General features: G+C 41.9%; 1 protein-coding gene across 3 annotated transcripts in view; it reads left to right on the top strand.

Moving 5' to 3' along the window:
- The window catches only part of SNX27 (sorting nexin family member 27), an 87174-nt gene that overhangs the window by 69968 nt on the left and 3858 nt on the right, over positions 1-13348 (top strand). For 2 of the 3 annotated variants that reach the window (XM_003125761.6, XM_021089855.1), the window contains 3 exons: positions 11106-11255; positions 11849-11977; positions 12380-12439. In XM_003125761.6, coding sequence (XP_003125809.1) covers positions 11106-11255; positions 11849-11977; positions 12380-12439 — 339 coding nt within the window. The remainder of the gene's footprint in view (positions 1-11105; positions 11256-11848; positions 11978-12379; positions 12440-13348) is intronic. The other variant, XM_013997139.2, reaches the window with a different exon arrangement.

The following is a 13348-nucleotide window of genomic DNA, read 5'->3' as shown; positions in this document are numbered from 1 at the left end:
TTGTCTTTCTCTTTCTAACTTCACTTAGTATGATAATCTCTAGTTGTATCATTGTTGGTGCAAATGGCATTTCATTTTCTGTGGTTGAGTAGTATTCTATTATGTGTATATACCACATCTTTTTCCATTCATCTGTCGATGGACATCTAGGTTGTTTTTATGTCTTGGCTGTTATAAATAGCGCTGCAATGAACACAGGAGGCATGTATCCTTTTGAATTATAGTTTTGTCTGGATATATGCCCAGTGGTGGGATTACTAGATCATATGGCATCTCTGTTTTTAGTTTTTTAAAGAAGCTCTGTAGTGTTTCTTTTTTTTCTTTCTTTTCTAGAGCCGCACCCGTGGCATATGGAGGTTCCCAGGCTAGGGGTCCAACTGGAGCTGTAGCCACTGGCCTACACCACAGCCACAGCAATGCCAGATCCGAGCTCAGTCTGCGACCTACACCACAGCTCATGGCAGCGCCACATCTTCAACCCACAGAGCAAGGCCAGGGATCGAACCTGCAACCTCATGGTTCCTAGTTGAATTCATTAACCACTGAGCCACGACGGGAACTCTTTTTTTTTTTTTTTTTAATTTTTTTTAAATTACTTAATGAATTTTATTACATTTACAGGTGAACAATAATCATCAGAACCAAATTTTTAGCATTTCCATCCCAAACCCTCAGTGCATCCCCCTACCCCCCAACCTGTCTCATTTGAAAACCCAAAGTTTTTCAAGGTCTGTGAGTATCTGTTCTGCAAAGAAGTTCATCGTGTCATTTTTTTTTTTAGATTCCACATGTAAGTGATAGCATTTGATGTTGGTGTCTCATTGTCTGACTGACTTCATTTAGGATGATAGTTTCTAGGTCCATCCATGTTGCTGCAAAAGCCATTATTTCTTTTAATGGCCAAGTATAGGGTTTCCATAGTGGCTGTACGAACTTACATTCTGACCAACAGTGTAAGAGGGTTCCCTTTTTTGCATACCCTTTCCAGCATTTCTTTTTTTTTTCTTTCTTTTTATGGCTGCACCTATGGCATATGGAAGTTCCCAGTCTAGGGGTCAGATCAGAGCTGCAGCTGCAGGTCTGTGCCATAGCTACAGCAACACCAGATCCAAGCTGCACTTGTGACCTATGCTTGCAGCAACTCTGTGTCTTTAACCCAATGAGCGAGGCCAGGAATCAAACCCAAATCCTCGTGGATACCATGCTGGGTTCTTAATCTGCTGAGTCACAATGGGAACGCCTCTTTAGCATTTCTTATTTGTAGACTTTTTTTTTTTTTTTTTTTTTTTGGCCACACCCACAGCATGTGAAAGGTATTACTTGGCCAGGAATCCAACCCAGGATAGAATTGTGTTGTGCACCACAGTTGCAGCAATACCAGATCTTTAACCTGCTGCACCACAAGGGAACTTTTATTTGTAGACTTTTTTTTTTTTTTTTTTTTTTTTGTCTTTTTGCTATTTCTTTGGGCCGCTCCTGCGGCATATGGAGGTTCCCAGGCTAGGAGTCGAATCGGAGCTGTAGCCACTGGCCTACGCCAGAGCCACAGCAACTCGGGATCTGAGCCGCGTCTGCAACCTACACCACAGCTCACAGCAACGCCAGATCCTTAACCCACTGAGCAAGGGCAGGGACCGAACCCGCAACCTCATGGTTCCTAGTCGGATTCGTTAACCACTGTGCCATGACGGGAACTCCCCTTTTTTTTTTTTGGTCTTTTTGTCTTTTTCTAGGGCCGAACCCACGGCATATGAAGGTTCCCAGGACAGGGGTCGAATCGGAGCTGTAGCCACCGGCCGACGCCACAGCCACAGCAACTCGGGATCCGAGCTGCGTCTGCGACCTACACCACAGCTCACGGCAACGCCGGATCCTTAACCCACTGACCGAGGCCAGGGATCGAACCCGCAACCCCATGGTTCCTAATCGGAGTCTTTAAACCACTGAGCCATGCAGGGTACTTTGTAGACTTTTTAATAACAGCCGTCTGAGTAGTGTGAGGTGATACTTTATTGTAGTTTTGATTGGCATTTCTCTAATAATTAGTGATGTTGAACATCATTTCATTTGCCGAATGGCCATCTGTCTGTCTTCTTTGAAGAAATGTCTATTTAGATCTTCTACCCACTTTTTGATTGGGTTGTTTGGTTTTTTGTTGTTGAATTGTATGAGTTATTTGTATGTTTTGGAAATTAATCCCTTGTCAGTAGCAATTTACAAATATTTTCTCCCAGTCTGTAGGTTGTCTGTTCATTTTGTTTGTGGTTTCCTTTGCTATTCAAAAGCTTATAAATTTGATTAGGTCCCATTCATTTATTCTTGCTTTTATTTCTATTGCCTTGGGAGACTGACCTAGGAAAACATAGTGAGATTTATGTCTGAGAATGATTTGCCTATGTTCTCTTCTAGTTTTATGGCGTCATGTCTTATACTTAAGTCTTCAGCCATTTTGAGTTTATTTTTGAGTGTGGGGGGTAAGGGAATGTTTTTACTTGATTGACTTACATACAGCTGTCCACCTTTCCCAGCACCACTTGCTGAATGGGTTATCTTTCTTCCATTGTTTATTTTTACCTCCTTTGTTGAAGACTAATTGACCGTTGGTGTATGTGTATTTCTTGGCTCTCTGTTCTGTTCCATTGATCCATATATCTGTTTTTGTGCCAATACCACACTGTTTTGATTATGGTTGCCTTGTAGTATTGTCTGAAGTCTGGGAAGGTTATGCCTTCTGCTTTGTTCCTTTTCCTCAGGATTGCTGAGGCAATTCTGGATGTTTTATGGTTCCATGTAAATTTTAGGATTATTTGTTCTAGTTCTATGAAAAATGTTTTGGGTAATTTGATAGGGATTACATTAAATCTGTGGATTGCTTTGGGTAGTATGGCTATTTTAACAGTATGAAGTCTTCCATTCCAAGAGCATGGGATGTTTTTCCATTTCTTTTAATCATCTTCAGTTTCCTTTATTAATGTTTTATAGATCTCAACATATGTTTTTCACCTCCTTGAAAGTTTATTCCTAAGTGGGTTTTTTTGGCCTGTGCCAGTGGCATGTGGAAGTTCATGGGCCAGGGATTGAACCCACACCACAGCTGTAACCAGAGCCACAGCAGTGACAACACTGGATCCTTAACCTGCTGAGCCACAAGGGAACTCCATGTTCCTAAGTACTATATTTTGAGGAGTACAATTATAAGAGTTATTGTATTTTTATTTTTATAATTAATTAATTAATTAAATTGTTTATTTTGCTTTTTGGGGCTGCACATGGAGCATATGGAAGTTCCCAGGCTAAGGGTCAAATCAGAGCTGTAGCTGCTGGCCTATGCCACAGCAATACCAGATCCAAGCCATGTCTTCGGCCTACACCACAGCTCATGGCAACGCCAGATCCTTAATCCACTGAGCAGGGCCAGGGATTGAACCTGCATGCTCAAGGATACTAGTCAGTATGCCATAGCCAGTAGGATCCAAGCAGTGTCTGTCTTCCAGATTTTAGGGGAAATGCTTTTGGTTTTCACTGTTGAGTATTCTATTGACTGTGAGTTTGTCATAAATAGATTTTATTATGTTTAGATATGTTCCCTCTGTATACACTTTGGAAAGGATTTTTATCATGAATCAATGTTCAATTTTATCAAATGCTTTTTTCTACATCTATTAAGATGATCATGTGGGTTTTTTTGTCTTGTCTTTTGTTGATATGGTGTTTATCCCATTGATTAATTTAGATATGTACAACCATCCTTGTGAACTTGGGATGAATCCCACTTAGTTGTGGTGTATGATCTTTTTTTATGGATTTGGTTTGCTAATATTTTGTTGTGAATCTTTGCACCTGTATTCATCAAAGATATTGGCCACTCATTTTCTTTTTTGTGTGGTGTCTTTGGTTTTGGTATTGAACTGATGGTGGCATCTTAGCATGTGTTTGGGAGTGTTCTCAGTCTTTTGGAAGAGTTTGAGAAGGATTGATGTAAGTTCTTTCTACAAACAATATTCTTTTTTGATTAAAAAAAGTCCTAAAATAAGAGATGTGCAAAACATTTAATATGATAAAAGTAAGATTTTGTAAGAATTTATATATATATATATATATATATATATATATATTCTTTTTTTTTTTTTGTCTTTTTGTTATTTCTTTGGGCCGCTCCCGCAGCATATGGAGGTTCCCAGGCTAGGGGTCTAATCGGAGCTGTAGCCACCGGCCTACGCCAGAGCCACGGCAACTCGGGATCCGAGCTGCGTTTGCAGCCTACACCACAGCTCACGGCAACGCCGGATCGTTAACCCACTGAGCAAGGGCAGGGACCGAACCCGCAACCTTATGGTTCCTAGTCGGATTCGTTAACCACTGCGCCACGACGGGAACTCCTGTTTTTTGTTTTTGTTTTTTAATTTTTTTTTTTTTTTTTGTCTTTTTTGCTATTTCTTGGGCCGCTCCCGCGGCATATGGAGGTTCCCAGGCTAGGGGTCGAATCGGAGCTGTAGCCACTAGCCTACGCCAGAGCCACAGCAATGTGGGATCCGAGCTGCGTCTGCAGCCTACACCACAATTCACAGCAACGCCAGATCCTTAACCCACTGAGCAAGGCCAGGGATTGAACCCACAACCTCATGGTTCCTAGTCTGATTCGTTAACCACTGCGCCACGACAGGAACTCCTGTTTTTTAATTTTTTTAGGGCCATACCCGCAGCATATGGAAGTTTCCAGGCTAGGAATTGAATCAGAGTTACAGCTGCCAGCCTACCACAGCCACAGCAAGGTGGGATCCAAGCCTCATCTGCTACCCATATCACACCTCATGGCAGCGCCGGATGCCTAACGCACTAAGTGAGGCCAGGGATCAAACCCACATCCTCATGGATACTAGTCAGATTTGTTTCCACTGAGCCACGATGGGAACTCCCAACATTGGATCTTTAACCCACTGCACCAGGCCAGGGATCAAACCCTTGCCACCACAGAGACTACACCAGATCCTTGACCCACAGCAGAAACACAAATGATTAATATTTAGATGTTTAACATTAGAAATTATTTTAGTTGTGATTTAGCAACTGCAAGATCATTTGTTTTCATAGCTTCCATTTCTTCTGTTGCTTAAATATTTATGCTCAGTAGTGCTTTTGGTTAATATGATGTCCTAGAGCTGTGCTCTTTGATTCCATAGCTACTAGCCTCAGGTGGCTATTTAAATGTAATTTTAAATTCATTTAACTTAAATAAAATTTAAAATTCAATTCCTCAGATGGACTAGCACATTTCAAGTGTTGAATAGCACATGCGGCTAATAGCTACTGTATTGGACAGCCCCTACATGAAACATTTTCATCATCACAGATTTCTGTTGAATAGGGCTACCTACGATAATCCTTGAATATTTTAAAATTAGTTTTGGGTTTGTATTTGCCATAAAAAGAGGGACAAAAATTGTCAAAAATAAAAGAAAAAACACTTTTTAAATATTTGTCTTATTTTTGTCTTTTTATGGCCACTCTGTGGCATATGAAGGTTCCCAAGCTAAGGGTCGAATTGGAGATGTAGCTTCTGGCCTATACCCCAGCCACAGCAATGCCATAACTGAGCCATGTCTGCGACCTACACCACAGCTCACAGCAACACTGGATCCTTAATCCACTGAGCGAGGCCAGCAATTGAACCTGCGTCCTCATGGATGCTAGTTGGGTTCATTAACCATTGAGCCATGACGGGAACTCCAGAAAAAACACTTAAAAAAACTTCCACTCATATCACTTTAAAACTTTCTTGGAAAATTCATATAGTTGAAAATTTTCTAGTTACAGTTTTTCATGATTTCATACAAAGCAGTAATCACATTGGTAATAGTTGTGATAGGTCACTTGAATTTCATTTGTACTTTCTGTGCAGTTTTTATGAGGGACTGTTGATCCTTCTAAATTAATTGTATTGGAATAAGAATGCATAAGAAACAAGTTAGCCATTGAACTTTTTATTAGCCCATAGTCTTATATTTAGTTGGGATAGTTATTTTATCACTCATAGGACAAAAAGGGAAGCATCCACCAATGTTGTATATACCTAAAGGTTGAAATAGAACACACAAAAATCTTTTGAATTAAGTCCTGGGAGAATTTTGGTTAAGGGAATTTTGCTGTGTGGGAGACAAAGTTTTAAAACTCAACTTCCCTGAGAAAAAAGAATGTATACATGTATGTGTAACTGGGTCATCTTGCTGTACGGTAGAAAATTGACAGAACACTGTAAATCAGCTATAGTGGAAAAAATAAAAATCATTATTTAAAAAAACTCAACTTCCCATCTCTTCTCTAAGATAACGATATCATCTTTTCTGTATTAATGAATGATTTTGACCAACACATCTGCATCTTTTTTGGTGAAAAGGGCTATCAGGCTCTGCAATAGTTCCTTCCCTTTGTCAGAAGAAGTTCCTTTCCCTTTGTCAAAGCCAGCAGAATTAAGGTAACCTCATAAGGGCTCCTGAATATGGAATACATGTTTCTTTGCATGTATAGCATTCCAAACACTCTCTTCCATATATTCATTTAACAAAAAATATTTGTTGAGCACCACATTAGCCCAGGCGCAGTGCAAAGTGCTAGAGAAATAAATAGGTTTGGGTTGTGTAGGTTGTATCTTGTAATACACAGTTGAGAACTTGAGTGAAGTTGGTATGTTGATTTTTCCACATGGGTTCATCTGAGTTCAGTATAAAATATGCTTAAACATTTATGGAATTCTGTTGTCTTAAAAACTTAGTGCTAATATACAAGTGAGTACCAGCTCCATAATACTGCAGTCTGATTTAAAAAGATACCTCCCCCTCCACCCTCAGTTTGGGTTTTATTCAGGTATTAGCCAATGATCACTGTTAGTACATTGAAACTTCCACTTCATATGGACCCTTCTGAGCCTGTAGGTCTTGATACCATTGTGTATTATAGCTTAGCATGGTTGATAGGCCTAAGATTGGGCCACATCACTATGATTAGTTGCCAAATCACTGTGTGACCATCAGCAGTTCACAAACTTCTCACTTTTAGATTCTTTTCTGTGAATTGGACATGTTCAGATTGCTAGCTTATCAAGTAGACTCTTGACAAAATACTTCAAAGTTCTTGACGGATAAATAAGCTTTGTGTAAGTTCCCTTGCTTTCCAAAGAAGACAGTTCATACCTTTGCCATAGTTCGTAATACCCAGGATGATCAAAATGTTTTTGTTTTCTACTTAATTACAAAGTTAGGTTGAATCTCAAATTTGGATGGTCAGATACAACATAGTGAACAGAAAACTTGTTTGTTTTTTTTTTGTCTTTTTAGGGCCGCTCTTGTGGCATATGGAGGTTCCCAGGCTAGGGATCTAATGGGAGCTGTAGCCACTGGGCTACACCATAGCCACAGCAACGCCAGATCCGAGCCGCATCTGCAGTCTACAACCACAGCTCATGGCAACAATGGATCCTTAACCCACTGAGCGAGGCCAGGGATCGAACCTGAAACCTCCCGATTCCTAGTCGAATTAATTTCTGCTGCGCCACGACGGGAACCCCATGGATACTAGTCGGGTTCTTAACCTGCTGAGCCACAGTGGGAACTCCAGTGTCAACATAATTTTTAATGATGTAAGTCTAGTCCCCACCTCATTTACCTGGGAGTCACTTGTGAAGACTGCTTAAAATACAGATTTTTGGACCCCGGCTCACATTTACTAAGCCAGAATCTCTAGGGGTAGGCTTCTTGTAAAGACTTTTGCAGAAGCACCCTAGTGAGTCTTAGACTTTGGGAGAGTTGGCTCTGAAGGTTCCTCTCAAGCCTTTATTTCAATTTTAAATCTGGTTTGCCCCTTGGCAGGTTGTTTTGGAGAACAGAAAGTTCTCCAGAATGGACCTCAACCCCCTCACCTAAAGTGTTCTGCTCTGTTGAGTACTTTTTCTCTGCTTTGATAACTGTAATATTGTAGTATTTACCTATCTTGCCAAACATTGAACTTTATAAAATGTCCTGTGCCATACCTGTTCTCTTCTCTTGCCTAATGTGGGCCATCATCTAAGTGGTATGCAAATCCAGGAAGGTAATTTAGGATATGTATTTAACTACTCAAAATTTAATATGAGGGAATTCCCTTCGTGGCACAGCAGAAACAAACCCAACTAGTGTCCATGAGAACGCAGGTTTAATCCCTGGCCTCGCTCAGTGGGTTAAGGATCTGGCGTTGCCATGAGCTGTGGTGTAGGTTGAAGATGTGGCTCGGATCTGGCGTTGCTGTGGCTGTGGCGTAGGCCGGCAGCTGTGACTCTGATTGGACCCCTAGCCTGGGAACTTCATATGCCGCAGATGCAGCACTAAAAAGCAAAAAAAGAAAAAAATTAACATGAAAGGAGAATAGGATAATTTTGTGTTTGAAATATATAGCTATACCTTTGTGTAAATATGTTTGAAAACAAAAATTCATTTTCCTTTGGAGATTTTGGATCTATGTGAAATTTTAAATATTTCTTCTCTACACTTCTGCAAATCCAGGAGTAGAGAGACTGCCCATTTAAAGCTGAGAAATCCAACCTGACCTGAGAATTTCTGAAAACCATAAGTTTCTCCAGTGACACTTTACCTTAATAGAACCTTTAAAATTATTTTTTAAAGCTATTATGTATTGAATACATGTATTAGGTACTAAGTACTGCACTAGATACTTTTAGAGCTCACAAATAACTATGGTATAGGTGTTATTATTTCCCTTTTTATGGAAGAAGAAACTAAGGGATTTAGTAATTGGCTTGAGTTCAAGTCACTTGCCCAAGGTTACACAGTTAGGAAGTGATGGGGCCAGGATTCAAGCCCAGGGCAGTCTGGGCCCAGGCTCTTGATCAGCCCTCTGTGTTGTTTCCTGTCCCAATCTTGGCTGCTTGTTATAACCCTAGAAGAGTTCTCTGCTGTATCATCCACTGTCATATTTACCATATTTTTGTTCGTTGTGCCAGTAGGAGGGCTAAACAGTATCCATGTTAATCACTGATTCAGGAAGGATGATGATAAAGGGGGATGGATGGGGTAATAGAAGGAGGGAGACAGAGAGAAGGAAACCGATGCAAATGAAGTATCATGGTACTTCTGAATTGGCCCTAGCCCTGTGTTCTTGCCACCCTTTTATAAGGTTTCATCTTTAAAGTTGCTTTTTTTTTTTTTTTTTCCTGTATTTTTGTCCTTTTAGGGCCGCACCCGTGGCATATGGAGGTTCCTAGGCCAGGGGTTGAATTGGAGCTGTAGCTGCCAGCCTACGCCAGAGCCACAGCAACGCCAGGTCCGAGCCAGGTCTGCGACCTACACCACACCTCACCGCAATGCCAGATCCTTAACCCACTGATCGAGGCCAGGGATCAAACCTGCACCCTCATGGTTGCTAGTTGGATTCGTTTCTACTGTGCCATGATGGAAACTCCTGTTTTTTCCTTTTTTTTTTTTTTTTTTAGGGCTGCACCATGGCATATGGCGGTTCCCCGGTTAGGGGTCGAATTGGAGCTGCAGCTGCCAGCCTACTCCACAGCCACAGCAATGCGGGGTCCGAGCCATGTCTGCGACTTACACCACAACTCACAGCAATGCCAGATCCCCAACCCACAGAGTGAGGCCAGGGATCAAACCCCTATCCTCATGGATCCTACTCAGATTCATTTCCTCTGCACCAGGATAGGAACACCTTGTTGTTTTTTTTCTTTTTCTTTTCTTTTTTTACACCTGTACCTGCAGCATATGGAAGTTCTCGGGCTAGGAGTAGAATTGGAGCTACAGCTGCAGGCCCACACCACAGCCATAGCAACGCCAGATCTGAGCCGCATTTGCAACTTGTGCTGCAGCAGCAACAACGTTGGATCCCTATCCCACTGAGCAAGGCCAGGGATCCATCCCCCATACTCATAGAGACAATGTTGGGTCCTTAACCCACTGGGCCATAATGGGAACTCCAGTTGCTATCATTTTACCTAAGAGAAATAAATATAAAATAGGGAGGGGAGCATGTGGTATGATTTTTTTCCTCCTGGGCCCTTGATGCTTCTCAGACAGTCCTGGTGGCAGTAGCAACAGTCTTAAGTGCCATTTCTTGGTACCAGAGCCATAGGTTGCCTAGGGTCCTTTTTGTGCTAGTGATTCTTGTACTTCTTTTCTCTTGGTGAGGGAGAAGGCAACTCTCCAGTGTGTTCTAACCTTCATACCCATCTAGATGAGATCAGCTTGAGTGCTACACCTTTGCCCTCTCTATAACTCTCTGCATGCATCACCACTGTGCCCTGTTCTTCCTGAAGGACATGCAAATGGGGGTGTCACACGGGCACAGGAATATTTGCTTGTTTCCCAGGCAATCCCTGAGAGGAAACCAGGTCACAGTCCATGCATCTTCCTTTTTCATTATCATCTTTTCCCAATTTCTCTTCTAGTCTCTTTCCTGCTCATCTTCTCCTATTCTCTCCCCCCTCAACTCAAAATAGTGAGGTCAGCCTTAACTATAGAGGAGAAGGGACAAAGCTGAGTTAGAGCCAATAGTTGAGAGAACTGTCTGGATTAGTCTTGTAGCTTTGTAGCTGTGAGAGCGTCATATATGTCACTTGATTTTGGTCCATATGCTTTTTAAGGAGACATATATTGGAGACCCGGAGGACCGTAGGGCTGAATGGGGACTAGTTGGTAATAGAGAAAGGATCAGTGGCCTAGAAATTGTAGCTTCTAATCCTTTCCTTTATTAGAAGGATAGATTTGGATCCCATCCCTTAGGTACATGAACATCGAGGTCTAAACTAAATAGCATTTTGAGTTCCCTCTCATCCTAGGAGTCTTGGTTGCAGTGTCTCTTCTGGCTTTGTTTATATGTTTTAAGCAGAAAAAGAGGGCATGGTTGGAAGTATGGAGGTGGAATTTAGAAGTAGGATAAAGGATCATTAAGGAGTCTTGTCCCAGCTTAGCGATGGATATGAGACCAGAGGCAAGGTCTTCAGGTTGCTGAGGGAGAGGATTCTCTTGGATCTTTCTTCTGCCCATCTCAGCAGCTCTTGATGATGGTTTAGTTCCATAGTAAAACGGTTTCCCTTTCCTTTTTTTTTCTAGTACCTCAATATGCTAAGGACTTGTGAGGGCTACAATGAAATCATCTTCCCCCACTGTGCATGTGACTCCAGGAGGAAGGGGCATGTTATCACAGCCATCAGCATCACGCACTTTAAACTGCATGCCTGCACTGAAGAAGGACAGCTGGAGGTGAGAGTTCATTTAGTGTATAGCTGGCCTGTCAGGTGGCTGTGGCCAGCACACTGGGAATACTTTGATACTCACTTGCTATGTTTCAGATCCCACCTGGGGGGAAATGAAATCAAAAGTGTTTAACTGGGCTAGATAAATGGGCACTGGGTCCACATTGCTCCTCACCTTCACTGGCTGCTTACACTGACTTTTATCCTTGTTGGTCTTTTCCCTGAAATGATGTAAACATCTCCACTCATTTCTTTTCTGCTGCCTGGTTCAGAACCATCTTACCTAAGCTCCCCAGCATTCTAAAAAAAAATTTTTTTTTCTTTTGTTTTTTTAGGGCCGCGCCCATAGCATATGGGGGTTCCCAGGCTAGGGGTTGAACCAGAGCTATAGCTGCCAACCTATACCACAACCACAACGCCAGATCCGAACTGCATCTTTGACCTACACCACAGCTCACAGCAACGCCGGGTCCTTAACCCACTGAGCAAGGCCAGGGATCGAACCCGAAACCTCATGGTTCCTAGTCGGATTTGTTTCTGCTGCGCCACAACAGGAACTGCAGCATTCTAAAATGTATACCCTTGTTCTTGGTTGTTTAGAATCAGGTAATAGCATTTGAATGGGATGAGATGCAACGATGGGATACAGATGAAGAAGGAATGGCCTTCTGTTTTGAATATGCAAGAGGAGAGAAGAAGCCTCGATGGGTTAAAATCTTCACACCATATGTGAGTGGTAGATGAGGAAGCATGCTTGGGGAAAGTAGATTGGGCTTAAAGTTCTCCCGAAGCTAAATGCATAATGGAGAGAGCTATAGGGCTAGCAGTTGTTTTAAGACGTGAACCTCTTTGAATCCTAGAGCCCTAGTTCTTTCTGTCTTTCTTTTAGCCCTAAGTAGGATTACAGTTTTACATCCCACTTGACTCACGATTACCACTAGAAGGAGCCAGAGAATAACAGATGAGCCAGGCCTGGGTTTTTATGGGGCTTGTTAGGGTTTTTCTCTAGGATAAGGAAGTTTGGAAGGTGACTCTGGGCAGGAGTTCAAAGCATGGTTCTGTGGTGCCTGGCCTTGAGAAGTCAGTGAGTGTTGCTCTGTTTTTTGCTTCTATTTTTTTTTTTTTTTTCAGTTCAATTACATGCATGAATGCTTCGAGAGGGTGTTCTGCGAGCTCAAGTGGAGAAAAGAGGTAATTCTAGACAATCTTGAATTGATTTTTTTTATCTTTAAAATTTTTGTCTGTTTGAAATGTATAGTCCTATGGTCAAATACCTGGGGCCCTCATCTCCATCTTTCTAGGAATGTTAGTTAGAGAGTGGTTATCCCATATGAGCCAGGATACTCTTCTAGAGAGGTTATTGGTTATTATTAGCCTTGGACGCTGAATGGACTGTGCAGAAAAGCTGTGCTTCTTGTTGAGAGGGTGGCCATTGGCTACAAGCTATTTCTTCTCTCATGACTTTATGGACTCATGAGAGTCTCATGACTCCTCTGCCTTTTTTTTTTTTTTTTTTAGCAAATCACGCTCCATGTTGTTCCTGACCCAGAAAAGGCAGCTTTAGTTTCAGCTTTTCTGACTGGATGAATCATGAAAGAGTCTGTCTAGGCTAACCAAGAATGTGTGTGTGTGAGATGGTTTTTGCTGCTGCTTTCCTGCTGTCTGTATCTGCCAGTGCTAGAACAGAATTTAGAAGATTCTGAATAATTTGCTACCTACCCTCAAAGAAAATGTTTCTGAGGTTTAGAAGGTAAAGTCAGAAACATGAAACATTATATTCTTGGTATGGTAGAAAGTACACTGGGCTCTGGGAGACAGATCTGGATTCTCTCCTATCTTTTTTTCTCTGATTTTGGGCAAATCAGCCTCTCTGGATCTCAGTTTTCTCATCTTTTCTCATCATAAGACGGGAAGGCTGAACCAGATAATTAACATCCTAGGTTCCTTCCAGCTCTAAGAGGCTGTGAACCTCGATGGGAAGTTATATCAGGGGAAGAGGCCAGTCAGTTCGAGTCATCCAGTCATACATGTGTGAGGGTTTGTCTCTAGATGGCAGGAGACGTGGACACCTAAGGCTTCCCAGTAGTAACTCTTTTCTTT

The sequence above is a fragment of the Sus scrofa genome, chromosome 4, assembly GCF_000003025.6.
Source record: "Sus scrofa isolate TJ Tabasco breed Duroc chromosome 4, Sscrofa11.1, whole genome shotgun sequence".
In the NCBI taxonomy this organism is placed as follows: domain Eukaryota; kingdom Metazoa; phylum Chordata; class Mammalia; order Artiodactyla; family Suidae; genus Sus; species Sus scrofa.
The sequence above is the reverse complement of the archived record's forward strand: the minus strand, read 5'-3'. Positions and strand labels throughout refer to the sequence as shown.